Here is a 27,498-nt window from a genome sequence, read left to right on the forward strand (position 1 = left end):
TGGTAGCAGCGTCGAGCCTTGAACCCATTACCTCTGGGTTACAGGCAGGCGCGCTAACCACTATACCACGGCGCTGGATATTAGCAGCATCGAGCTTCGAACCTTATACCATCGTTTGCCACGCGAGCCCCCTACTCACTGTGCTACGAAAGACGTGACTTTATTTATAATTTAATAATAACTATTTTTCTATCCGATTGATGTTACAAACGAAAAACAAATGAATTTCACAGATTGATATGATCGGTAATAAACGGGAAAGGCTTCGTACCAATCTCTAAGATATATCGAGTGTCTCATACCAACAATTATACTTCTCCGTTTTGCTTAAAGCAGTATATAGTATGGTGGGGTAAAGTGGTACACCTTTAGCCCATAATCTCCAAATATCCTGATCGTGTTTTAAACAATTAACAACGGTCTGTGGGAATCGTGAGGATATAGTTTTATAATTCTTTAAAGTTCTTTGTTTATTACCAAATGTGACAACAAAATAGAATAAAGAGATGTCACATCTTTGCCCACTTAACTCTGTATTAGAGCTTTTTTTAAACGCCTTCCTGTCTACCCTAATGTGGCTGTGTATCCCTTGCTCAATAAACGAAGTAAATAAACAATTGTATTCTGCTGGTAATGAGAAATGTAGTAATTTCAACACTAATAGCTTAAAAACAGTCATCAATTTAACTTTGCAATGAACAGCGATTAATATTGCGGTATGTACAAGTAGTGGGGCGAAAAATTACTAAAATTTAACAACGACACCAATCACCTCAGATGTATGCGCCCAACATCCGCAGTACTATGAATATGGGACTGCCCTCGGTGGATTGCTGGGTTCTCGAATTACAAAATGGCGGAAACAGATTAAATGACGTCATTGCTATTAGAAATGATTTTCACAGCATGGATGAGAAGCAGCCGAGCGTGACGGCTCATCGAGGTTCGAGTTGGAATTGTGACGTCATACATAAGATTGTGACGTTATATATAAGATACGAGATTCCCTAAGTAGCAGAAACAACATATGTGAACTTTGCAGTTTGCACGCACATACAACATTTACGGTCTTTTCATGATCGCAGTGCATGTGGAGACGAACTTGGGAACGTTGCCGACCAAATCGGGGTGGGTAAGAGGTTCCGTGCCTCGAGGGGGGGTGTAAATTTTCCTAACATTTCAGTGGTATGAAGACGAAAAGGAAGTTCCCGACATTCGGTTCACCGGTTGTTGTTGCGCTTGTGGAGCCATGGGAGGCCCCTGTCGATATCGTAAGTTGCCGGAGGGAGCTAATACAGCAGACGTGCCCATTTTCGGGCTGTTACGGCCGTTATAGGCAGTCTGGGCTGATGATTTGTCAGCGAAAGTTTGCACTCTGCGTACCGGGCTGTTACGTCCACTGCCCGAGCTAGAAGCGCTGAGGAGACCGTACGAGTTGGAAGGAGATATTGAGCTTGTGTCAGAACCGTCTAAACTACGACCAGAGCGACCACGTTGGTGGTGGATTGGTGGCCCGTACTGTGAGGGCGGTGGAATAAGCGAGGACATTGATCCATGGTGGGGTACGTCACGTTGTATTGGACTGCCTCTGTCATCTCTATACGCTGTACGTTGGGACTGTTGGGAACGTTCACCTTGCCAGTTAGCGGCCACCCTTTGCAGCATATGTGGGGCGTTATCATCAATTACAACGTTACCTACTCTCTGACTTAACATGGGGCTACTACGACCGCTGTTGCTGCTCTGGCTTGACATACTGTCGTTTGGATCCAGCACCCGTCTCTGCAACCCAGGGCTCAAACGCGAACTATTGTTACGGTTAAGATTAGCCGACGATGCGCGGTTGCTTTTCTGTGAAGTCGGCCTTGAAACGGCGCCGTTTCCTGATGAATACTGCCGCTGGTGGACGAACTGTGCAGGCGAGTTGGATCGGTTCTGAACGTCGGAATTAGCCCTCGCTGAACGATGCGCGTACGGCATAGTAGGATGGGATGAAGAGTCGTTCTGCTGGTTTATTGCACTTCCTCTTATATTGCTCCCACTGCTGCTCCGTGGGATGTTCTGTGTTGCTGCTGATGGGCTACTGGATGGGAGGACAGACGTGGATGCGGACACATGGAGTGGATGTTGAGGGTGACCAGGTTTTGCTGCTTCATCTCCTTGCCCATGTTGATCCACGTATACCTGGATGATGGAATAAAGCTGGTGATAACGTAACATATAGTAGGGTTGGGAGAGATGGGACACCTCTTTTATTTTTTCTTCTTGTCCCATTTGGTAGTAAACAAAAAAAATATTCAAAGAATTGTAAAAACCGTATCCTTACAGCTCAAATAGATCGTTGTTAATTGTTTAAAATATGGTTAGTGTATTTGGATATTATGTGCTAAAGGTGTCCAATCTTCCCCCACCCTACCATAAGTTTTATTTCATTTATAACGAGCGAAGATCATGTTATTCGAAGAACGAAGAGAAAGAAACCATAAGCAAAACAACGGTAGTGAAACAAGCTATGGATAAAAAGAGGGAAAGATTTTCGTTGAAAAAGCGTGGCTGTTGTCCCATATACTACTAATATAATTTGCCTGCTTACGAGTTGCCAATATAATCACCTGGTCTCCATAATTAGTTATCACTACAGTAGAGAATCCCATTCTGAAGCTTTCTTGGTCAAACATTTCAATCTCATGGCATTGTTGTTCCAACAACCCTCTGATGCGGTCGCTTCGTTCCGTCTCCAACTGGACAGTGTCTTCTTCCATCTGGGGTAAAAATATGATTTTTTAATAAAAATAAATTGGTTAAATGTGGTGTAAAAACCCAAATGAGCAGAAATTCCCATAAACCAGTGAAACCCTACACCTTTAACAATAACTACAAAACCCAGAGTAAAATTGTTCTTAAGAAAGCATGTTCATAAATATATGTATATATAAATAAACATATATCCCAAAACCCACACAAATACACATGAAATATAATACTAAGGGTAATTTGATCTAAGATCAAAGTTGATTATACTGCACCCTAAGTTAGTAACAATATACACAACAAGCCACCAACCCTTTGTTCCAGCATTGCCCTCCTTAAAGAAACTTTCTGTTCAAGATCCTTCAGTTCTCTATCATGTTGGGATTCTGTCACCTTCTTTACTTTACTTTGGTAAGCCGTAAGTAACTCTAGTTCCTGCTGTAACTGGACAGTCAACTGGTTTCTTTCCTTTTCTTGGGAGTCCGACAGTTTGCCCTGAAAATAGTTCAGAGTTTAAATAGTTGTTAGCAGTGGGGAAATTTTTATTGCATTTTTATACAACTGAAGAAAAAACAGTTCGATGACTTTTAGATCATGTTTTTGGGTAGAGTTTTTATGGTTATAATGCAGAAATAAGGTTTATACTTATTATTAATATTAAGATACAATTGTGTCAGTTATTATCAAGCGCCTGGTTTGTTGCTTGAATATGAAAGGAATAATTGATCCAAGTTTTATGTCGTAAAGAAACAAAAGTGTAAGCAAACCAGTAAACACATTTATAACAGACATAGTAATACAAACAGATATTATAAACACCTACTTTTAAACATACGCAAAAACATTAAATATAACAAACCGTTTGTTTTTGATTGAGCTCGGTAATAGACCTGTTATATTGCTCGGCCAATATCGCCAACTTTCTCATCTGTTCGTCTTTCATTCTTCGCAAAACCTGACAAGGAATAATTTCATTTTAAAACTTGTTATATGAATTCTGTATTTAAAAAAAAACCTGGTGGGTTAGTAAAATACTAGAGAAAAACAATATATAATTCTAACCAAGGAATAATTTTCATCTTAAAACTTGTTAAATGAACTATAAAAAAGTGGTATGTTGGGTAAGCTAGATACTGTAAGCACATAATATCCTAAAGTCAAGAGGCTACGGTTATATAATTTCGCAAATATTATCTGTTTGCTACCAAATGGGACGATAAAAAAAGAGTGAAAACATGGACCACTTACCCAAACAACTATACCTTGTAATTTAGATAATATAATAATAATATTATTAAAACAACCAACTTACATCCTTTTGTTCTTTCTTGGGCACAGTTTCCAACACGTGATTCTTCCACGCTCGGTATTGCTTTTCTTGTACTTTCACCGTTTCTTGAAACTGTTTCTTTATTTGACTTTCTTTCGACTGGGTGTTAAATTTAAAACATTAATTTTGACTCTCTACCAGTTAGTTTGTTATGCTACGACTGCCTTGTTAGTTCACCACATACGCACGTTGCTGCTAATCCTTTCAACTGGTTACTAAACCTGTTTTAATTCATATGATTTTTAACTTTTTACAGAGTTCTAAAAACCTGATTTTGGCAGCAACGTGTGTATGTTGTGTGTGTGAGGCAGAAAAAAAATAATTAAAAAATTACAGTCTTAATATACAACATTTTAAAATGCAGAGCATACAGTTAACATCAGATTAAAGTGCATTATACAAACGGCTACAACAAAAGCAGACACCACATACACCAACATACATAGGGTTGCTGCCAGGTTAGGATTGACATATACACCTATGGTGTTGTTAACACTGCAAACAATGAACAATAAATTATACAGAAAGATTTATTGAAGATCTAAAGTCTCGCCATGCAAACCAAGGCACATATTGTAGACATGCAGTTTGGAAAAGTTACGCTTAGGCCAGCGGTGGACAAATGGAAGGTATAAAATGATGAAACCAATTTACATAACTACTTCTGTGTTTAAATGATGTATAAGCAATATATAACTTTAAATTGATTGTTTTTGAGAAAAAGGGTTGTTTTAAATTGGTTGTATTTAGAAAAAAAGTTTTTTTTCAATTTAAAAATATTTTTAGGCTTTTACCATCCACCACTAGGTCTGGCAAAATTAGTTCAAAACACGCGTATGTACAAATAGGTGAATGTACAAACTTCGGTTTAAAATCTCTTAACTTGGAAGAAAATTTCAATAATAATTGGCACAGTTATATCTAGTACAGGTTATTACTTTAATCTCATGCAGTTTCATGCACCAGCGGATCATACACAATTATTTAACTGCGTAATGTGAATATTATTGGTTAGTAATTAAGAATGTTATATACATTAACACGTAGCTACAGTTAATAAAGTAATACAACAACTACTGTACATGTTAGGCACATATTTGAAGATTGTGACATTATACACCTGGCAGCAACGGTATACAGGTTATGGAACACAGTTAAAACGATACTTCTGTATATAATAAAAACAGTTTAAAACACACACAAGCAGCAGAAGAAGCACGGTAGGTTAAATTGGCAAGCTAAGCATGAATGCAGAGTAAAAGCAATATCTAATTACATTCGCATACAGAATCCACCAAGCCTATCCAAACACACGTCTCATATTTAACCACATTCAACTCGCACCTTCTCATCAAACCTAGAGTTCAAACCACAAGCCACATTTATCCACAACACACTGTGTATTGACAATAAAAGAAATCTAAGCTCAATGTTTAACAATGCCGATATTTCACTTGTTTCATTCTGATAAAAAGAGCAGATTTGGCAACAACGCCAAACGAAGGTAAAATTACTTGAAAACAAGGAAATTTTTATAAGATATCACTTGTGTTTGAGTGGAGAAAATACCAAGTCTTTTAGACACGAGTTATTTCACAGTTTTAAAAATTGACTTAAAATCCAACCGTGGACCTCACTAGTTCAACTAGAGGAGAAGTTACAGCTATGATGAGCAAACCGACCAAAAACTGTGCTGGGAAAATATACAACAAGAGAAGAAGTGTCACAAATGCTGCCATGATGAAATACTGCTGCTGGGCAGGGGGTATGTTGTGCATAATATGAACCATCATAGATGCGAGGAATGAAAATCTTTGCTTGATCAGATGTAAAAGGGTTTTGAAATCTTCGGTGAATTGTTGGCTAATGTAGATCCATGCTGGGGTTGTGGTTGGCAAATATTGCATTGTTGATTTAATCCCATCTTGCCAAGGTATAGAAGACAAGTAAGACCATATTGAAGTGATGTCACTTTGAATGTTTGGTGGTATTTGTAGAATAGGAAGGGTCTTGTATTTTGTTAAGACATTAAAGGTTTTACGTTCCGGGGTTTGGAAAGTAAAGCAATGTTGTGTGAAACGTAGAAGTAAAACTAGGAGAGAGAATGTTACAAAAACAAACTTCCAACTGCAGTAAACTAAGCTGTACAAAGAGATGAGAAGGATAAAAGCAACAATGGCAAACACTATGCATGGAAGAATAGGGGAAGAAAAAACTGACAACTTCTCTTTTCTTGGAAGCTTTTCAGAAGATTTTATCTTCTTGCTGGAAGACTTTGGTGGAGAAGATGATTTCTTCTGTTTTGGTTCAAGTTTTCCGGAAGTTTTGTTGGAAGCTCTTGTCTCTGGGTCGATGAGTTGTGTCTGGGAGGAGCAACGATGCGGAGTGCTCTTCAATCGGTGGGAAACGGGGGAGTTTCTCATCGCCTCCTTCAACCTGCACACTTCACATCCTTGGTACTCCGCTTGTGGCTCGTTGGAAGATGAGAATGTCGCCGATGTTAGTCTGGAGGACACAGAGGGAACTCTTCCAAGAGGAGAGGAGGACAGGGAAGATGAGAGAGGACTGCACGAACTTTTATGGCTGTGGTTGAACACTTTAGAGAGACCAGATTGAAGATTCTTGAGTTGGTTTCTATCAAGACCAAGCTCGTGTTTCTTAGGCGGTGCCTTTCGCATAACGAACGATTTTAACGTCTTTAGGGGTGTTGGAGGGGTTTTTCCTGCCCCGTAACCCCAAGGTTTCCTTTCTGCCCCATTTACATTAGAAGAAGGCCGTGTGTATACGATCCCGTACTTTATCTCATCGGAAAACAGTTTCGATTTTTCTTGAATACTTTTACTAATACCACGTGGCTTCTGAGGTGACCGGATGACTTGTTTACTTTCATCAGACTTCTTATTCCATTCAGCAGCTCTAGTTAACACACGCTCTCTCAAGCCCTTCTTGGGACTTTCAATTTGATTACCAAATTTCGGAGACGTTGAATTGCCGAAAAATTTTGCCGGTTTTACAACAGGGACAAACTTGCCTCTGTTCCAAGGGGGTTTGGTTGGTTGGGTAGTTGCTTCTGATGTTGCAAACGACTTCCTTGCCTTTTTCACTTTTGTTGGCGACTTCTTTCCTTTCTCCGCAATGTCCGGAAGACTTTTGCATTTCTTGGGAACAGATTTTGCATCACTTTTCATTTTCGGAAGTTTTTCTAGATCACCATCCGAAGATTTTCTCTGCGAAACTTGCTGAGGTATCAAAACTTCTGCGAAGCTTGACGCGGGGCATGTCTTGCTTTTCTCTGGAGGAAGAACTAGCTCATCATTTGCGTCTTCATCCTTCACCCCATCTTCTTCTTCATCCTCATCATCAGGGATGTCCTTGTCTTCAATAAACTTTGATCTCAGCGAGATCACGACTTGCTCCTGGCTCCCAAACCTCAGGGTCCGAAGGCCCTCAATTAAATCTTCTTTTTCTCCATCATCTTGCTCTGTCTCTGCTGCCAACTGGATCAAATCATCCTCTGTGACATCCACAAGAGATGAAGAGTCACTCGCATCCCCAGAAGAGCAAACATCCTCACAGAAGCCAGCATCCACCTCATCTTCCATCCCAACAAGATCATCATAAAACCCGAGATGATCCATCTCCTCCATGACAAGGATCAAATTCTCAACCACATTAAACAACAACCAACACTCAGAAACATCCAAACAACACACCATACCCACCACACCATACCATGCACCATCAACCATACAACAACCATAAACACCATCCTTATGCATCTCGCTTTGTTCAACCATATTCCCCTGCGTTGTGCTCGAGTCACCAGAACTCACTTTCAAGCTCTTAGGTTGTTGCCTCATCGCAGCTAGATGCTTCCTTTTCAATTCATTTTCTCTTCGTTGAGAATATTCAACCTGGTTTGAAAGTTCTGTTTGGTGCTGAGACCTGTAGGTGGAAAATTAAACGTGAAATTAAAGGGAAAATATATTCTGTTACTTCTGCTAAAAGGAATAATGTAAATATTCTTTCAATGGCTCATCTGGTATGAAAAAATGTAGTGTATTTCTGATGATGCCAACGTTAAATTAAAGCAAAAAACCTACTCTGTTATTGTAAATAATCTTTTAACGGCTCCTCTGGTATAAAAAATGTAGTGTGTTTTCGAGGTTTCGTCTGACAAGATACCCCAGAGGTTTCTCTTACCGGATGACAGACATTGGAAATACACTACTTTTTTATTACCAGATGATTCGTTGAAATATAAATTTTTGTTTTTTTGCCCAAACTTTTATTTTGTCAAATTTATTAAAATGTTTCTATATTACACAAAAGTAATATGAAGGCATTACAAGTTACTGCCATACAGTAATTGTTGGTCTTACATACTAATACTATATACAACTGACAGAAACTAAAGTAAATTTACTTCAAATGTTCCATCCTTTGCTCTTGTATTGCATGCAGGTGTTTATATTCAAGCGATTGGGTTGAATCATGTTGTTTAAGAAGAACCTCGTGCTCTTTCTCCTTGTGTTTCTGCTTCATGTTTAATTCCTGCGGAAATATATTGTTTCATTTATAGTGTTGTATAAACAAAAAAGGGTAAAACAGACTTCTTATCATTACCTTATTTCTTTTAAGAATTTCTATGCAGATGTGAATAGATTAAGTTGTTTGTTCCTTGAAATGCCAGTTAATATTAGTTAGCACTAATTGCTGCAAGTTATTTAAGTAGCAAACCTAGAAACCTTTTCATAACAAACATAGTTAAACCCACACCCACCTCGCGCAACAAATCTTGCTCCCTGTTATGTCTTGCCAGCAAAGCCCTTCTTCGATATTTACGCAACTCAAGGTCAGCGTTTTGTTGATGTCGTTCACGTAGTTCAGACTCCGCTCGACTGTGCATGGAGGTGAGCGTCGAGATTTGACGATTCAACCAATCGGTTTTCATGTCTTTGCTTGCTTTCAAGTTGTTGGTGTCCTGGGAACAGACGAAAGTTGAATGTTTGTAACAGAAATAATCAAAGATGGGAGGTTTCTTTAATAAAAACGTCATCAACTACTGAAAGGTTGGGATAAAAACATTGCCAGTTCAGGATTGTTAGATACCATTTTGTGATTGATTATGTAAGGTAATTGGGTTACTGAATACAAACTTGTTTGCCCTCCATTAAATAAAAACATTTCAGTTTTGATCAGTTTTCATGACGCCTAACAACTGTTTTACTATTTTAAAAATAATTAAACATGATTCCGAGAAAAATCATATAGCGTCCTGGAGTTCCCAACCTTTTGCACAAACCCCCTATGAACGATGAGGTTCTACATCTACAGCAAGAAGGGGTATGAGATTTGAAACTAAAGTTGACAAGGTAATGATTCAATTCTAACATAAATCTTAGGTCATCGACCAAGACCCAACCCACATAGAATAGAAGTTAAAGTTGACTCATTAACCCAACCCTACCAAGCACATACCTCTTTCAGTTGTTCCTTCTTGCTTTTATAATCCTTCTTCTGCTGCAGCAAGAAGCCTTTTATCTCATGATCTTGTTGCTGCCCGATATGCTTCTGGAACTTTTTATCATCGCTCATCACAGCTTTCGCTTCTTTCTCCAAGTCTTGTTGATGCCGTTTAATCAAACGCTCAAGTTCTTGGGAATATTGACTTCGAAGATTTTCAAGCTCCTTGATGAGTTTAATGCTGAGATGGAATGCATCAGGTTAACAATTGTTGCACTTTACAAATGTAATTTTGATAATTTTTTTATAATCTTGAAACTATACCACTTTTATCAAGTTTTAACAATTTTTATCACAATTTTTAAATAAATTTATAGTAAATGCCGATAATTTTTAAAGGGATTCAATATGTAAGTGTTTTGAATTAATTAGCAAGTTTATAGCCATGTTTAACTTCTGGAGTGATAGTAAAGTTTTTGGAACATCAATGCCACAATATTGTGCATGACATGCATAGAACCTCACCCATATAGAACACTTTCTTCTTATACAAAAAACACTTCACATAAAGAACACTTCCTGCCCAACTAATGTTATATAAAGAACAGTTTGAATGCATGACATGCCTTCCCATAGAATCTTAGCCATATAGATTAACTGATATAACTTCTCATAGAACCTCGCCCATATAGAACACACGATATACACACCTGTATTCATCCATCTCATTCTTAAGCTTCTGCTCGTAATTAATGAGTTGTTTTTGATGTTGTTGCCGCATCCTCTTGTAGCCGAGTAATTGTTCTCTGTGTCTGTTGTCTTCGTTGTGTTCATATAGTTGTCGATGGATTACTTGAGCGGATCTTATCGTGGCAAACCTGATGTATGAAGTTATTATTGTGGGTGAATATGATACTGGTATTATTTAAGGTTAAGAAATAGTGTTATTATGTATGAAGTCGTGTAAAGCAGGGTGTTGTGTTTTTACTGAATCTAAGTTAACAAACATGTGAGATTCCGGTGGTAAAACTGGGGGTGCGATCTATGGATACCTTGTATACAAAATCAAAGATTAGTAAAATAGATGGAAGAAAAAGAGGTAATGGTACTGGTAGGTGTTTTATATGTAATGTATAACATTCAAATGTTGGTGGGGGTGAATTTAAAAATAAAATTTATTTAACTTGTATAATGTATAGTAACTAGTAAGTACACAATGAAAGGTTATTCGTGTCTAAACATTAACAAGTGACTTGTAAAGAATAAAATATGAATACAAATCATGTTCGTATAGGTTACTTAGAGATAAGTAGCTTTTGTTCATGTAGGCTACAATCACTGTATAGTTTATAGATTATGTATTAATACCAAAGTATTTTATCCTGTTATCGTTAGGTATTAAACTAAAGTTAAATTAAATAAACTACCTTTGATTTTTCTGACAGACACAACACAAACGAAAAAGAACAAAAAAGAAAACCAACAATTTCAACTTTAAAACAGGACACAGATCAGAACGTAAAGAATCACAACAAAAAATAATCATTTTTCAGAAAAGAAATAACTAAATTATAAATATTTTTCTGATTTTAGTAACACATAAAGCACTAAACGTAATCTGGGTAGCTAAAGCAACTGATTTGGTAAAGGAGGCATTTATACCCTGATGTTTCAAGCTGTACAGCTTGTGTTCGTTTTTGTATTGTCTCAGCAGACATAGTGTCTTGTAGGTGATACACAGGTCCAGGTGGGGGTCTACTGTGTTAGGGAATTAGTTTGAGACCAGGGTTCAAGATTTTAGCCACACCTGGAGTACTTTTATGCCACAGCTTAAAATTTTACATTCGAAATTTGCTACTTTTTTGCTTTTGTATAAAGAGTTCACTAAAGAAATTACATTTCTCAAATAGATTAAGTAGGCAACTCACATAAAAAAGAAATTGCTGATTATTTTAGATACTTTGTCAGTGTTTTACTACTGTATTAGGGAATCAATTTCCAACCACCGTTTAAGGTTGTAGTTGCCAAATCACAACTAGCTTTGACTATTACAGTATTTATTGGCTGTAGTTGCGCAAGTATAGTATTAGATACCACTGAAGTAACTAGGTTTAAGCCACCCTAAGCTACATAACTCTATGTACCAATTAGACTCCAGAACTTTAAAAAACAACAAGACAAAGTTTAAACATCTTAACATGTTCTTTAAACATTACATAACAAATTATACAACTTTCTTCACGAGTATAACCTTCACTTACCTATCTTTTTGGTTTCTGCTTCCTCGGGTCGGACCTTTCCCCGATGTTGCTCCTAGATCCGGAGGTTGATGTTGATGCAGGGAAGTCACGGAAGACGTTGAAGATGAATCGGATTTATCTCCTCCACGAAGAGTGGCCAACTATATCACAAATAAGTTGGATTGAAAGTTTATAAAATACAAAAAAATACAAAAAAAATATGAAAATATTCAAAACAGAGTGGGCAACTATATCAGAAATTTTCAAAACACAGAACACTATTAGGAATTTAGGTTTATAAAATAGTATTTTGGTTACAGTATAGCTGTTAACGTTTGTACTTATTAAACTATATTTTTATATATATTTTATATTTAATTGAAAAAATTTATAAAATTAGTTTTCATGCTTGTTGTATAGCCAATATCCATCGAGATAGACATATGTACACAGAGGGTGTAAATAACTGTGGCATTTCACCATTATATATCACAGTAGTAATGTACATGTCATGAGAAATTAAGTCTGTGGCATATCAATGATATGGAAAGATGGAAACTTGGTAATGAATGAATGGATGTAACTAATCTCGCGTGGCTTGAAAATGACAGTCGTTATCACACGAGTGTTCTGTTTCATACACCTTGTGCTGGATTACGAGTTACCGTGCATGTTACTTTAAGGGTGATTAATATAAATTACTACTTAGCGTTCAATAAGATTTACAGCTTTCTGGCAACACTATATTAAATACTAACAATACGAAACTGAACTATATATGAAAATCTATGAAAAGCCAACAATATTATGTTAAAACTGACCGGTCTCAAGGATTGGAGACTTCCTGTTGGATGGTTGGAGTAAGATGTGGTTAACAACGATGGTGGATGAGATGTTGAAACATCTTGTTCGGATATTCCACTGCTGGCTCCTTCCTGGCTGTTTACACTGCTTGTATCACTAAGGTGCTGGGAAGAAAGAAAACATTTATACAGAAATGAATAATTGGTAATTAGGAAAGTTTTGTTAATTTTATACGTAAAAACGGTAACTATTTAAAAATGGATGAAATCTGTAAACGGTTGATCAAAATCGAGTATATATCTATTTATATAAAAATTAATTTAAAAAAATGTGTTATAATGTATATATATTATATATATAATTCAAAAAAAATTAATAAAATTGAATCTAAAAATAATGAAATATCTTTTAAGTAGTTTTAGGGCTTAAGCTTGTTGTTAATAAAATACTAGATTTGAAATCATGAATAAAATATATTTGTTAGGCTTAGGTACACAGGTGTGTATATTTGTCATACTACTGTCATATTTTACACCCAATGTTGTACTTGATGTGCAGCATATGTCAACGCATGGTTAATATAAATCATCCATGCGCTGTTGGATTGATTAAAATGATCAATAACTTACTTTAGATACAACATAAGGTCCTTTGATTATTAACTATTGGTATAGGATGTTTATTACTGAAGTATAACTTTACCATGCATGTATATAGTGTAGATTTTTTATTAAAACTTTTTTTATTTAATTTAGCCCACTTAATTTGTATGGAATTCAACATTAGAGTGATTTTTTATAATTATTTTTTAGCATATTCTGTATGTATTAACAGTTGACTATAAAACACTGTATTTGTAACTGTAATAAAATGTTTGTATTTTTTGTAATGGCAACAAAATTACCTAAAAATTAACTGGTCTGTTGTAACCATGAAGATATAGTTTAAGGTTAAATATACTATAGGTGTTAATGTTATTCTTACTAACCATAATTTTAACTGATGTGTTATCACATTATTTCATACGGTTATTTGTTTTTTAGGTACCATGTGAATGTATAAGTAGGAAACGCTTGTAATGTCAAGTGTATATACATTTAACAAGCCAGACTTTAAAAATCCACAACACACATTAGAAGATAGGCGTTTAGTCAGTATGTTTGCTTAAAAAATAACCTTTGAAAACATAAACGTGACATTAACTATAAAATGCTACTTCATTTGAACCAGCATTACAGTCAGCTTAATTAGCAATATTTGTGAAAGCAATGCCGTGTATGTCAACCTAACAACTAACTTGTATTGAATCCATTGACGTAATACGGTAATTATTTTTTGACATGTAGACAAATTAATCAATGAAGTGTCTGGATATTAATTGCACAGAGTGCATGCACTATGGATACTATGCTGTATAGTGTATAATGGTATTGACTTATATATATGTTGGTATTGACTTATTATTATTGATCATAAATACAACACACATTTAATGGGACTTTTTATAAAGTCATTTTCGGTTTTGTAAAACTTTTAGAATGAAATAAAACACCATGGTTATTGTATAACTTAGTGCTCTTCAACCGGCTCTTCAAAATATGCCAGGGGTGCACCAGTACAAAGGGTATACAAGGGGGCATCACAAACTTCAAAAGTGTTCAGCAATAAAAATATATATTATTGTATTTAAAAATTTTCAGTGTTGTTTTGTCAAAGTTTTGAATATTTTTAACAAATTTAGCCATTTTCATTTACCGGCAAACTACCTATTCGTAATGATTTTGATTAGCGGTGCTTTTCGACTAAACAGGAACTTATTCTCTTACGTATTTCTCCTTGATGACATCATTAATTTTACGTTAAAGCAAACAGGAGTGCATGAGTTCGTCGCAACAGCTTTAGAGGTGCACCAACCCAAAAAAGATTGAAGAGTGCGGGTATAACTACCTTACGAAACCTATTTCACATTTAAATTGCCCAAAATTTGAATACTCACCGAGTCATTCAAGCTGTTCATGCTGTTACTTTTGCTGCTACCAGGGATGGAAACCAAACTTGGGTTGCTTTGTAATGAAACAAGGGAGTTGGTTCGGCTGCTACCACCATCCTGTAATGGAAATATAGCATTGTTTATTTATTTTTATGTGGGGTAGGTAAATGCGATACGTTTTTTGGCTTGTCACAAGCACATAATTTTGCAGTAGAGGCAGGGATAGACACATATTCCTTCGATTCCAACCGTTGCTTCTAATGTTTAATTCGGGTCAAATGAGTAGCAAGAGTTTAAAGTGGGTATTTTAAGAATTGTTTTAAATTAAAGAGAGCAGGCAGAAAATAAAAATCAGATGCAGATTTACTAAGAAAAGTGCAGTAACTGCACTGGATTTGTTTTATTAATAGTTTGATTTTATTAATGTTAAACAGTAATCGAAAAAAAAACAAGTTTAATTTATGTCTTTCAGTGATTCCAAATTAAAATAAATTGTCTAATGTTGGATAATTTCTTACAAAACAAAACTACATTTGTGCAACACTGTGAGTTATGAATAGAGTGATGTAACTTTCCTCTTTCAAACTTATACAGTTTCCTGCTAAAGCTAATGTTTCATGTTTCCTATACTGGCTAACCACACACAGTGTGTGCACACCTATGCTGTGGTTAACTTGGTATGCATTCTAACATCGCTTTGTGTACTATTCACATACACTCGTAAAAGTTATATTGTGTGTTTTGAAACTGTCTTGTCATACTGCATTGTGTGATCTACATTCCATTACTAGATAGTTGCATACTCAAATAAATGATTACTCTATATAGGTAAGGTTCATGCTATGAGACCTAAGATTTAGGCCGGAGTTAGTCCGTTGGCCAAATTACTTACTGTCTTTTTTTTAAAACTGTTCATCACCATACATGGTGTAAAATCAAAGTGTATTTAATTTTAAACCATCTGACATACAGTATACACCACTCAACATAAGATGGGAATGAAAGTTATAACATACCAGAGATTCTCTGTCTTCATCCATTTGCCCTTCACTGTTGGCTGTTGCACCAGCTGCAGTTTGATTTGATTGCTGTCGAATACAATTCGTTATTAAATTGAATTACTTGTATAACAGTGTAGAACACTAATTGTAATTTTCACTAAACTAAAATTGTCTGCTGTAGAAGCAACAATACTGTGGCAATTGCTTAATGCAGTAGTGAATTCATAACACCCAGGCATCAGCAATGGCATAATGTTGTATTGAATATCATAGACATATAAAATCCCCCCACCCTCAAGCAACAAACATGGTAACACCCGTGTTATAACCATTATCATTGCCCCGCCATGCAAGGAAAAAATAAGTTACATCCATACATTTGCAAAGTCACATATGTGGCAACTCATAAACGAACAAGAGGTGTATGAAACAGAACACCCGTGTTATAACGACGTTTTCTGGCCATGCGAGGATAAAACAACATTTTTTTATTCAGTTTAATTAAACAGATAAAACAATATAAACGATCAGCACTTCACCATTTCTGCTGCTGCAATAGCCAATATCATTGTAACAAACACCGTGGCAATTGCTTAATGCAGTGATGATATAATGCTGTATTGAACTTCATGAACATATAAAGTATATTTCCACCCACCCTTTGTCTTGTCTCGGCAATCAAGATTTTCTTCATCTTCCTGTATTGAAGGTTATCTAGATCACGAACCACGTTCTTTGTTCTTTCTATGAGTTCAAGAACCACAGTTGCAGAACGTGGTTTGGTCATGAATGGATGCTGTAGATGTACTTGGTTTATTGTTGGGGTAATGGGCAATAGTAAGATACTCATTCCTACGAAAATTCCAACTTATTAGTTCTAATTCTAAAACTAATGCAGTGTAGAAGTGGCAACCCTGCAACCCAGGTTTGATGCATATATAGGTGTTTTTGGTCAAATATTTATGTACTAAAGTTATACATCAAGCATGTAGCAGTAGCTGTTGAGGTAACAGCCCAAACTGGCTTAACTTTTAGGTACTAATATTTCTATCATGTATTTGATGTTAATATTGGGGTAGTGGGCACAATTTGACTAAAACTTTAAGTAATTTAGCAATTAATTCTAAAATCAAACCTCTACAACAGGGATCAAAGTTTGATAGGTTGATGGTTCAACCTCAAATATTGGCTGGCATTGGGACATAACATATTGACAGACATAACATGAATGGAAAACAGCTCTTCTGGCAATTTATTACGGCACCAGTTAATTATTTACCCTGTTGTAGACGACCCGTATAAGACGTTGTGAACGTAAAAAGTTGCCAGAAGAGCGATTGGCAAATAGTATTCACTATTCTGGCTGATTTGGAACAAATTACAAACCTGTAGGACTTCATTAGAAGTTGGTCTATCATCGGGAACCTTCTGAAGCAACAGGGCGACAAAATTTCTGTAAAAGTAGATTTAGCTAAGTTATTGAAACTATTTCTTAGTTACGGAATATATATATATATTTTATCTTCAATAAAATATTTGTATGCAGTTAAATATATTTTTGTTCTACTTGTTTGTATAGACATATAACAGCAGGGGAAAGCTGGTTTAGGTGTAAAACTAAGGTGCTAATAGTTGGGGTAACAAGGAACCCATACCGTTATGCCTACAGCCCCTTTTTGAAAAACATTGTATAGGCTATTTACCATAGCCATTTTACCAAGTTCTCTATTATACACCATTCACCTAAAATCTTGTGACCAGCTCCTTCTAGGCCTCGATTCTTCATCTTCAGGATCATTAAGTACCGGAGGATCGTTCTGAGCGATATGATAAAGTGCCGACATGGCGTTCATGTTGAACAGAGGAGGTTTCCTCTCTGCCAGTTCAACACTTGTAATCCCCATGGACCAGATATCAGCCTTTCCATCGTACTGGCCTTCATCCATGGCAAGAATTACCTCTGGAGCCATCCTAGGTTGATGACAGCAGTTTAATAACTTGTTTTATAAATTACGCTGATCAGAAAAATTAAAAAAACTCAAACTTTTAGTTAGAAGTATGTGAGTGTGCATTTGTGAGTAGAATTACACATCTTGGTTTTACAAGTTGAGGGCATGAGGTGTAAGAAACAGAATACCATCAAGATAAAAAGTTCACCATCAAGATAAAAAAAACACACAAGATGCATTCCTTCAATATCCAATAAAAGGTATATATCTAAGTTCTTAACGTATTGCTGCTTGCATAAAGTGTATGAAACAGAACACTGTTATAGCGACTGCCGTTGCCCCACCACATGAGGAAAAATCAAATGACATTCATTTATTCAACGTTTTAATCTTACCAGTAAGGTGTCCCCACAAATGAGTTAGCTGGTGACGCGATAGATGCTGAACCAAAATCAGCAAGTTTGACATGGCCTTGGTCAGTTAGAAGAATGTTACCAGCTTTGACGTCTCGGTGAATTTTATTATGAACATGGAGGTAGTGAAGTCCCTGAAGGATTGAGGTGGTATGAAGGATATTTAGACTTTAATACAATGAGGCACATTCCAATTATAACAGCTAATATAGCAGGTTTAAATTAATTTTTTTTAAACACTATGTCATTTTACTACAAGGTGTATAATAATATGCTTAAAATAACCGGTTTAAAATGTCTTGTCATGTAATTTTGGGCATACTGAGTGAAAACTGAAATATTTCACATTCTGACACATAGTTGGTAAGGAATGAATTGGGAAAATAAAATAGAAAGAGTCTACTGGGTAATTGACAGTTACTTATATTGGTCAAGTTGTGTATTTTGCACTGCTATGGGCTTCATGTAGGTATAAATTTGAACATGTTTTTTAGTCTGAGGGTAGCAAACTTTTAATAATTAATTGTAGGCTTAGGCTAGATAACTCATGAACAAAACAAATGTTTGTAAATTATTTTCGCATGTTTTATATAAAATTGCAAAACAAACTGAAAAGTTGCATTAAAACATAATTTGTGCAGTTTATAATTAAAGTTTTAAAAACTTATATTTTGCAGTAAAAGCTACCTGCATAGCTTCGTGTATTATCCCAGATATTTCTGCCTCTTCCAAAGAAGTTTTATGAACCTCAACAAGATCTGATGCTGACCCAATACAGTATTCCATAGCCAGCTATATAGGACAAACAACAAGGGTGAGACAACTATTTTGGTGATTAAAAATTAAACATGTTAGAACTTGTGACGGAAGAGGAAAATGCTGTACAGTGCAACAAGTATATCTTGGGGTAAAAAAATGTTTGGCCGTTTTCAAACGGTTTTGAAAACTATTGTGTTAAAATAATCAAGTACTAATTAAACTAATAATAAGCAGCCTATATAATGAAAAAAATCAAAATGCAATTCTCTAACATTTTGCTGTTGCAGGTAACAGGTATACATATATATATAAACATATTTGCTTTTTAAGCAAAGTTTTTGGCCATTTCGGACTTGTGATCAAAAAACAGATTTCATTCACGCGGATTATGCTTCTTATTTCCTATTATGGTTGTTGTATATTTTCTGTAGTGTGGTTTTATTAAAACCTTATGCAACTAACACCCAAATTGGGTTTACTACTATTCAGTTTGTTATGGTTTAACAATCTAGAAATACCTGTGTTACTCCACCTATGTTTACATGGTAACAAGTTTATTTACACAGCAATATTACTACTTACCCATGCTGTGTGTTCTTTTAAATAACAACCTTTATAATCCACAATATTGGGATGCTGTATTTGGGTAAGGAACCGAACTTCTTTTATAATGTCTTGCCATTTCTGGAAAGTAGAATGTTCAATAACAGTGTGTTGTGTGTATAAAGCAAAGTTTAATAAAGTGTCAAGCAAATTTGATATCAAAGTGCCACAACAAACTCTAAGCCCATTGTATTTGTATATTACTGTTAAAAATAAAGAAACACTGATAAAAATGGTGCAAAAAAGCTTTGAACAGCTAGTGTGTTAATACAGTTTTTAAAATAATAAAGTGCTAGTCAAAACAACTAATACGTAACGTATTATTTGTTAAAGCCCTTTAAATCAAAACACACAAAATGGTTGCCCATACAACATGAATCACTTGATCATGTAATAACTCACTTAATCCAAAAAGTGGTGACTTTCGGGTCAAATGAGTAACATGAGTTTAAACTAATTTAGGTATACTGTGTATAACAGTGTGGATCTATCATCTTATTACCACTGAGGCCATTTACATTCTCAGGAGACAAAAACATTCATAACCATTAGCTGACCACTTCACTTCATATTTATGTTACTGCAATAGACTGGTAGGCTTACACAAGTAATCGTAATCGTTATCACCTAAGACCACACAATACACACAAATGAGTAACAAAAAAAGTTGTTTTAATACTTTTTAATAGCTGCTTAGAAAAATCTGGCTGGATTTGCACCTCATACTCACAGACCAGAGACCACACCACAGTATAACTCTGATTAATTATGAACATACATGTGTTACAAGTTACAAAAAAAACAAGAATAGGAAAATATAAGTTGTTTTAAAACTTTGTAATCGCTGCATAAAAATTTTACTGGGTCTGCACCTTATATTTACAGTATAACCCTGAAATATTATGAAGCTAGACAAGTTATAACTTACCTCTAAGGATTGTTTTCCACCATAGGACATTTTCTTAACTGCAACAGCTTCATTTGTGTTGACATTTCTGGCCTGAAAATAAAGTTGTTTTAAATTTAGTTGTCAGACAGGTTAAAATCATAAATAACTAATAACTATGCAGTATCTTAGTAAAGAGCCAACTTGGACCTAAATCTTAAATTGTCTCGCCTCCCTGTAGGAATGTAGTTGTAAGTTAAGTAGTCACCCCAGCAGAAAAAAAACAGAGACATAATAATGTGCAGCAGTGCAGGTATAGAAAATGAGACCACATATAGAAATGTACTTTTATATTAGTACCTTTTTATGTTCAAAGTAAATTGAAATATATAACACAACTATAAATTCTTTTTAAAACACACAAGGTATTCCATAGATAAACAGTGTGGCAATTCTAATGTTATTCATGGTATTGGTAAGTAAAATACCATACAAATACAAACACCAACAGAATGATTCAGCACTCACATAATACACTGCACCGAAACTTCCGTGTCCTATTTCTCTCAGGTCATCGAAGAGTTTATCTGGGTCTTCTGTGAAAAACAACGCAGCTATGGCTGGGTCCTTTAGATTCCCTGCTTTTTGGCCTGATTTATCCGAAGGCATGCTGTTAGTGCTGTACCTGTGACCAACTGGTAAAAAGGCCACTACAGGCACATCTTATGTTGAAATGAATGAAGTTGTGCGGCAGAGTTGTCTCAGTAAAGTCCAAATTTGAGTCAGCCACACAATAAACAACGACCTATGCCATACTTACTACCACTGTCTATAAACAGAAAACAGTTTTTTTTTAAACAAAAGCCCATAATATATAGTGCATTTTCATCATGTTATAGTATTGGCACAAGCGTCAATTAATATACTGCTACAAAATGTCTCTGCCACAACAGGCAGGCCTAGTCTATTAAACTGCCCTTTAAATATAAAAATAAACATAAGAACCAACATTCAATCTGCCATACAATAAAACATCAGTCCTTTTATACCAGAAGAGCAATTTACAACATAACATGCCTGGTAGCAACGACGGGAGAATAGGCATAGCTAAGCTTGCATATTTAAAGTCCTATTGATTCAGCAATAACAATTCCAATCTAATTACCTAACACGCACACAATCAATGTTCAACAAATGCTTAGTGTTAATTACATAGGTGCATTCCGTTATAATGTTAGTCGTTACACAACAGTTGCATAATTGCTGTACAAGCTGCTTAATCACACATTGCGCCTTCGTAAAGTTTATCGCGTGTGCGTTTACATTATATCTTCTTATTACTGCTTGACTAACAACAAATAAACCTACTTAGCTGTTCCTGCCCGGCAAAGTGAAAACACTATGTACTTGCGTGTAAATATTTCCTGGCATACTTCCCTATCCCATTGCGTTGCGCCATAGCATATAATCATTATCCAGTGCGCAAAAGGAAGAACTGCATTGTTGGTTTGTTCTGCAACTGACACTTTGTAGCCACACATACAGACGCGAAGCGTTTCCTATGACGAAACAATGAAGCGACAGACACGCAGCGCGATCGAAAAACGCATCCAATTTACGATCGTTTGTGGCTGGCTGTTTACTTATCTCTTAAATTTGCTGACTCGAAACATCGAGAGTGTTTCCTTAAATAAAGTATCGCACATCCAATACAACTCTGGACAAACTAAAGTGCTAACGCCAATTAAAACAACAAATCAGCGCGTTTGCAGTTAGCTGCAGTCTACACTTTCCTAGCCAAACAAAAACTGTTGCGGCACAATATGCTCTCTCTTTCTGGTATTGCAACTGTTTCGCTTCGTTTTTGCGCGATAACCGAATTGGGATATCTTGCGATCTCAGGTTCGCGTCGTGTCCTAAAACTGTCACCAACAGCGCAGATAAGATAGCTGATTAAAAATCTATGGCAAGCAGCCGTACTGTGAATCAAACTGGAGCTCTACATACTCACATGCATACTTGCATGCTTTATTTGGAAACACAGCGTACTATGATATCACAGTTGGCCAGCGATTATTGAATGCGCATACCTCAACGTACATTAGTCGGGCAGGCAGCGGCTGGCGGTTATCAATAAGTGTATACATCTGTGTGGATTATAATTAGAAGCAATTACGCCACATAGCGCACCGTTCGCGGCCCCTAAACGCTTATGATGCAATAATCAACACGGGGTAGCGCTAAACGAGACTGGGCGCAGATTAAGCCGATTTTAAAACGACGTGCAAACGTTTCGGCTTAAACGTTGGTCGTTTAGGCAATTATTAGCCAAATTCTTCATAGAATTTACCTGTGTGTGGTAGACAGCTAGGCTGGGGCCTATTTATATGTCATTATGATGAATGTGACGAAATTTATATTAGGTTTATAAAAAACAAAACTGCGTTTTAAAGGTAACTATTATTGTGCATAAAGGCTTTCAATTATGAAGAAATTTGAACACGAAACATTACTTTCGAGCGGCGTTTGGTGAAAGTAAAAATCGAAAACGGGTCGATCGTGGTAGTGACGTAATTAGAAACGATGACGTCATTTAGACCGGGTGCTCTTTACATAATATAAATTATATGTGCTTGCTTCAAAGCGGTATCCATTTATATACCTTGGGCAAAAAGGACGGAAAACCAAATAGACTGAAAATGAAAATGCTCGAAAAGAAGGTCATGTCTTTCTACCCGTTTGACAAGGTGAATACAAAACTTCAATAGTTGTTTCCTAACAGGGAGATGTAATCCTTTGGCTGCTGCCTCCCACAGAGCTGAGTTTGTGGGAAAATAACGGGAGACTGAAGATCTATTGGACCGAACATACGGCTGGCTGTTTACCGTTTAATCCCGAACAGGTAAAGTGTTATTTGTTTTAAATTGTTAAATGATGGACTTGGTTCCTAGAAATTGCAGTTTAAAGTGCTGTATAAAAACACATTCGTTTTTTTGGCTGGCAAAAGTTTTTGGTGAATGCTACTGGAAAGATACGCAAACGATTGGCCTTTTATGAGACGGTATTATGTCGTAAATCAAATTGCAAATTTTCGCCAAAAAATATAAATTTTAGAGCTTCAGAGTGCAAGTACTGTAATAGTTCGTACGTTTGTGCAATATCTCTATTAGAATATTCGGTTTAGGTTTATTTCTGTGAACGATTTTTCGGCCACGACCGCAAGAATGTTAAGTGATAGATTGCGCACATAGATACCTACTAACCTTTTTACCTTTAACGCTTAGTGTGTGTGCTAAATATACGATCAATTCAAAGTATAAACCAATAAAATCAGGATTCCTGATTCTAATTATATCTCTTATAATACGTAGCCAACCCTTGAATGGCTTCATATCAAATTCTAAGAAACCGCGGCCGATTCTCGTTAATTTAAACGCGGTTCCACAACAGGTGTTCGTGTCGTTGAGAATCGACGTTAGAAAGAATTCGCAAAAAATCAATACCAAGGATCTTGACTGTTTCTTAAACCGACGTTGACAGCTAAGGTTGGAATACAAGGTTACGCGGTTTCTCGTGGCTCGGAAACGCCGAATTTCTCATCAAGCGCGAAGTCCACGAATATGAGTGTATTTACTACTTCTGGTATGTCGTGCAGGAGGTCATCGACCTTTTACTACGGAGCCAAACATGCGGCAAGGCACTTGACACTGCTTTATCATCTGTTTACAAGGCGTAAACAGACAGCTCGAGGTAATGGCTGTGCTGCTGTCTTAAATTCCGCGAAGACAAAATCACGACAAGAAAAGTGCGCAGATGGTTGTAAATTATGCGGTAAGTTGTAAAATACTTTCATAGCAATTACACGACAGTGGAGACCCTGTGGCAAAAGCCCTTTTATTTTTAAAATATGGCACCAGACAGTTGGTAGTGCTTCACAATTCAGACTGGTCACTTTTTTATCAACCTTGGAACAAAGGCATACCATTGAAATTATAAGAGGCGTCCAAATGCGACAGAGACGTCTCAACGGCTGCGCGAAAGTTTATACAGAAAGCCAACAAGATATGGAAGTAGGAACAAAAGGCTGGTCACCCGTGACTACGCTGTGCAACTTCTTGGAACATTTGAACGTGCGCTGATCGCTGACCCACCGTGTCGACAAAACATCACATAAATCTCATCAAATAAACGAAGATTAGTTAAAACGGTGGAGAGGATTGATTTAGCGGCAAAATGACTGTCATTAAAACACGCAACGGGTAAAAACTACTTGAGAAATACAAATAAAAGCGTGGTTGCTAAACCCAAAAGGACGCGCTGTATTGATCTATTACGTCACACAGCCCAACTTTCCACGGTTTGTGACCTCACAGGTGCTTGGCGATTTCCTGCAATGATGGCGCCCTATGAGAAACCTTACACCAAATGAGAAAGGTTCTAGAACACGCGACTTTGCGTCCACGTAAAGGCTAAGGTTACTAAGCTGCCACACTATAAACTGCTAACGCACAAAAGTCCTATTTTGCCAAATACATAAGCCTTGCACTAAAAGTGGGGACCTTAAAAATACGTGGCACTTAAAGGCTGTAAGACACATAGTATACTGAATTCAAGAGTTAATTATCCCTGCTTCCATTTTGCTCCTAAAACTTGTTGTGCACATTATACTGTGTGTAGTAGCTAAGTATATTGGTTCAAGCATATTGCTGCACTAATAAAGAGAAAATGATGGAACCACCAACTTTAAGTGCTAATCATTAACTGCATTGCTTAAATTTTAACTTTTTCTTTGGTATCACACAACATCAGAAGATAGCCATAAAGTAATGGTTAATTAAGATTCAATATAATGTGTCAATTAAGATTCAATTCATAGCTTAAAATATTGGTTTACTTATTACAAAGCGTATGTTTTAACGAATGTCATTTTGTCGCTACATCCAGTTTTTTCGTTTTTATTATTTTTTAACTTACACTACTGCAATCAAAGAGATACATAAAACCTATTAATAATTACCAGTAATATGTCAAACTTCATTAGGTGCGAAAGTTTTTACATAAAGTTGTAACATTAACATTGCTGCTATAGTTTGCATACAATTGATAGATGATGTCAGAGGAATTTACAGGCTCTAAAACTTAGTTAATATTTAACTAGTACAAGGCTCCATAGTTCATAACCCCATACCTCTTATTGAAGCAACATAGTTCCCCTTTCAATATTTCTCCATTAAATTCAATGCACACATAAAAAGTTGGCTGGTGGCATAAGTACCGTATTGTGTGCTTATACACAATACCCTGCATACTTCCTGGAAAGTAGAGACAACCAGACACTGTATTGGCGTAACCCGCTTTGTGCCTAAATACACTTCCGTCTTAACCGACAGTTCATGCAATGTGCTGACGAATACTTAGCTATTTAAACCGCACAAACATGTCTGACTGCATGGGCATTATGCCTTGCATTGAAAACACCAGCATATCATATGTACACGCTTTAGTTTAGCAAATACACTTCCAAAAAAATTAATAGAGAATAATTTATAACCAGTTTAAATTAAACAGAAGCAATTATTCCTTTTTAAATTAAACACGTAGCAACAACAAACATGCCATATTTACACACATACAACAATTCACGATTTTATAATCTATCTAACTTCTTTAGCCTTTCTGCTATGTACTTTCAAGCACATTTAAGACAGCAACCTTTTGAAAGTTTTTTTTTGTTTTTATCCATAAGATTTGCATACTTTGCCTTTACATGTGAAAAGCATAGGACATACAACAAGTGATACAAGAATGGGAGTGACAAACCATCGGATTCTTTGAATAGCTAACCAAGTAACCAACAATGAAACAAATGTATCCATTTAAATAAAGAACCATACCAACTAAACCTCCATTCAACACCTTATTATCGTGATTTATTTTACTAATCACTGCTTAGACTATCAGGAGCGTAACATCCTATAACGTCATAATCCCGACGTTCAACCTATTTAATCAGCTTAAGCAGCAGGTTTTCTTAAACAAATCCATTCATATCTCACAACACACATGCTGAGCTACTTAAGAAGTAAATCAAGAAATTCACGTTTTCGAGATTTGAGGCCAAATTTGAAAGGTTTAAATCTCATAATAAAAAGTTAAAAACTAGGTCAAATGGAGAACTGAGTTTTTGAACATGTGTTACGAAAACGATTAGTAAATTTGGTAACTGAAACTGAAATGCGAACAATATGATTTAACAATCAAATTACATACAATGAAAACAAGCGTTTTGCTACGTACTTGCTTGCAAGTTAAAACAAAATATAAATTGATTAATTTGTATACGATACAGAAACAGATTTTTATAGGTTTCATAATATGTTGACCAATTAAGCAACTCAGTATACATCAAGAATATGCATGTAAGCCCAACCTTATGGATTATTGATACTGATAGACGTGATAGTATTATAATGAATACCAGAACACTTTTAGATAATTCAAAATTCATTGTACAATGCAGCTTATAAATTTATAGAATCTGTTATATTGTAAAAGAGTTTTACCCAACAAAATAGTTGACACTAGACATATTATGCCTCCCCTGCTTAAAAAATACGGGTAATACTTTAATATAAAACCTTTAGAAACTAAAAATTCAGTTAAAATAATATGTAAGTAAGAAGTATCCGTGCAGGCCTACCAAAAACGCAAAGATAGATAGGTGATTTTAAACCCAGTTTTTGTTACAACCAAGTAATTATTGACCATTTTTTACCAATTATCGGGTTCATTATAAAATAGCCTATTGATATGTTTTAATGCCGAACTTATTTTCAAACAAATATTTTTGCTAGTTTTCTACCAAATTATTTATTACACAAATATGGTTTGCTTTGTTACAAAACTTATTCTTACAAACATATTTATATTTGTAGATGTTTTTGCTACTAAACTTACTTATTACCAGTAAATTCACTTTCATTAAACACACAAAAAAGAATACAAGGCTATTCTTATTATTATTCCACAGGGCTTAAAACAAAACATAAATAATAGATAAGAGTAAGCTAAACAAGTTGGTAAAGAAGTTCATGGACATCAAATTCCTCTTCACTTTTCAAAGCATAATAGTGAGCAGAGCATATTTTTACAAAACAAACATTATATATAAATCGCTTTTTATAAATTGAATTGTGAATTGGACTAAACCTTCGCGAAAAGTTCAGGAATTTTAAGTGTTTGGGTAATATTTTTAGCAATGATATACCTGTACATGAATACCATTATACTAATAGCCTTTTATTCT

The 27,498-nt window shown here is 35.8% G+C and overlaps 1 protein-coding gene and 1 long non-coding RNA gene across 4 annotated transcripts; one reads left to right on the forward strand and one right to left on the reverse strand.

Annotated features, from left to right (window-relative positions):
- Nucleotides 1-601: 601 nt before the first annotated feature.
- LOC149741214 (serine/threonine-protein kinase TAO3-like) lies at nucleotides 602-21,043 on the reverse strand. 3 transcript variants are annotated; one of them, XM_089879589.1, is made up of 23 exons: nucleotides 20,721-21,042; nucleotides 20,235-20,306; nucleotides 19,286-19,387; nucleotides 18,632-18,736; nucleotides 17,927-18,078; nucleotides 17,326-17,553; nucleotides 16,969-17,035; nucleotides 16,241-16,378; nucleotides 15,598-15,669; nucleotides 14,588-14,698; nucleotides 12,609-12,755; nucleotides 11,809-11,948; nucleotides 11,210-11,305; nucleotides 10,258-10,425; nucleotides 9,563-9,788; nucleotides 8,865-9,065; nucleotides 8,508-8,635; nucleotides 7,915-8,026; nucleotides 4,064-4,180; nucleotides 3,611-3,706; nucleotides 3,064-3,246; nucleotides 2,613-2,762; nucleotides 602-2,184 (listed from the first exon to the last, which is right to left on the reverse strand). In XM_089879589.1, the coding sequence occupies exons 1-23, from the start codon at nucleotides 20,859-20,861 to the stop codon at nucleotides 1,180-1,182; spliced, it is 3,957 nt and encodes a 1,318-aa protein (XP_089735715.1). In that variant the 5' UTR covers nucleotides 20,862-21,042; the 3' UTR covers nucleotides 602-1,179. The 3 variants fall into 3 exon arrangements, with proteins under 3 accessions (XP_089735715.1, XP_089735557.1, XP_089735642.1); XM_089879431.1 differs by lacking the exons at nucleotides 602-2,184; nucleotides 2,613-2,762; nucleotides 3,064-3,246; nucleotides 3,611-3,706; nucleotides 4,064-4,180 and having other exon boundaries at nucleotides 4,594-8,026; nucleotides 20,721-21,043; XM_089879516.1 differs by lacking the exons at nucleotides 602-2,184; nucleotides 2,613-2,762; nucleotides 3,064-3,246; ... (1 more) ...; nucleotides 4,064-4,180; nucleotides 11,210-11,305 and having other exon boundaries at nucleotides 4,594-8,026; nucleotides 20,721-21,043.
- Nucleotides 21,044-22,239: 1,196 nt separating this feature from the next.
- LOC149741215 (uncharacterized) lies at nucleotides 22,240-25,715 on the forward strand. Its single transcript, XR_016385675.1, has 3 exons — nucleotides 22,240-22,912; nucleotides 22,979-23,094; nucleotides 23,643-25,715. It is a non-coding gene; the product is annotated as an uncharacterized LOC149741215 (long non-coding RNA).
- Nucleotides 25,716-27,498: the final 1,783 nt, after the last annotated feature.

The sequence above is a fragment of the Ciona robusta genome, chromosome 1 (genome assembly GCF_009617815.1).
Source record: "Ciona robusta chromosome 1, ASM961781v2".
NCBI lineage: Eukaryota > Metazoa > Chordata > Ascidiacea > Phlebobranchia > Cionidae > Ciona > Ciona robusta.

Coding starts and splice junctions, on each gene's coding strand:
- LOC149741214 (XM_089879431.1), bottom strand. CDS start 20,861: ATGCCTTCGGATAAATCAGGCCAAAAAGCAGGGAATCTAAAGGACCCA. Junction 10,426..11,209: donor GTACAGCTTGAAACATCAGG/GTATAAATGCCT, acceptor TTCATACATCAG/GTTTGCCACGATAAGATCCG. Junction 8,027..8,507: donor CAAAGGATGGAACATTTGAA/GTAAATTTACTT, acceptor TTCCACCTACAG/GTCTCAGCACCAAACAGAAC.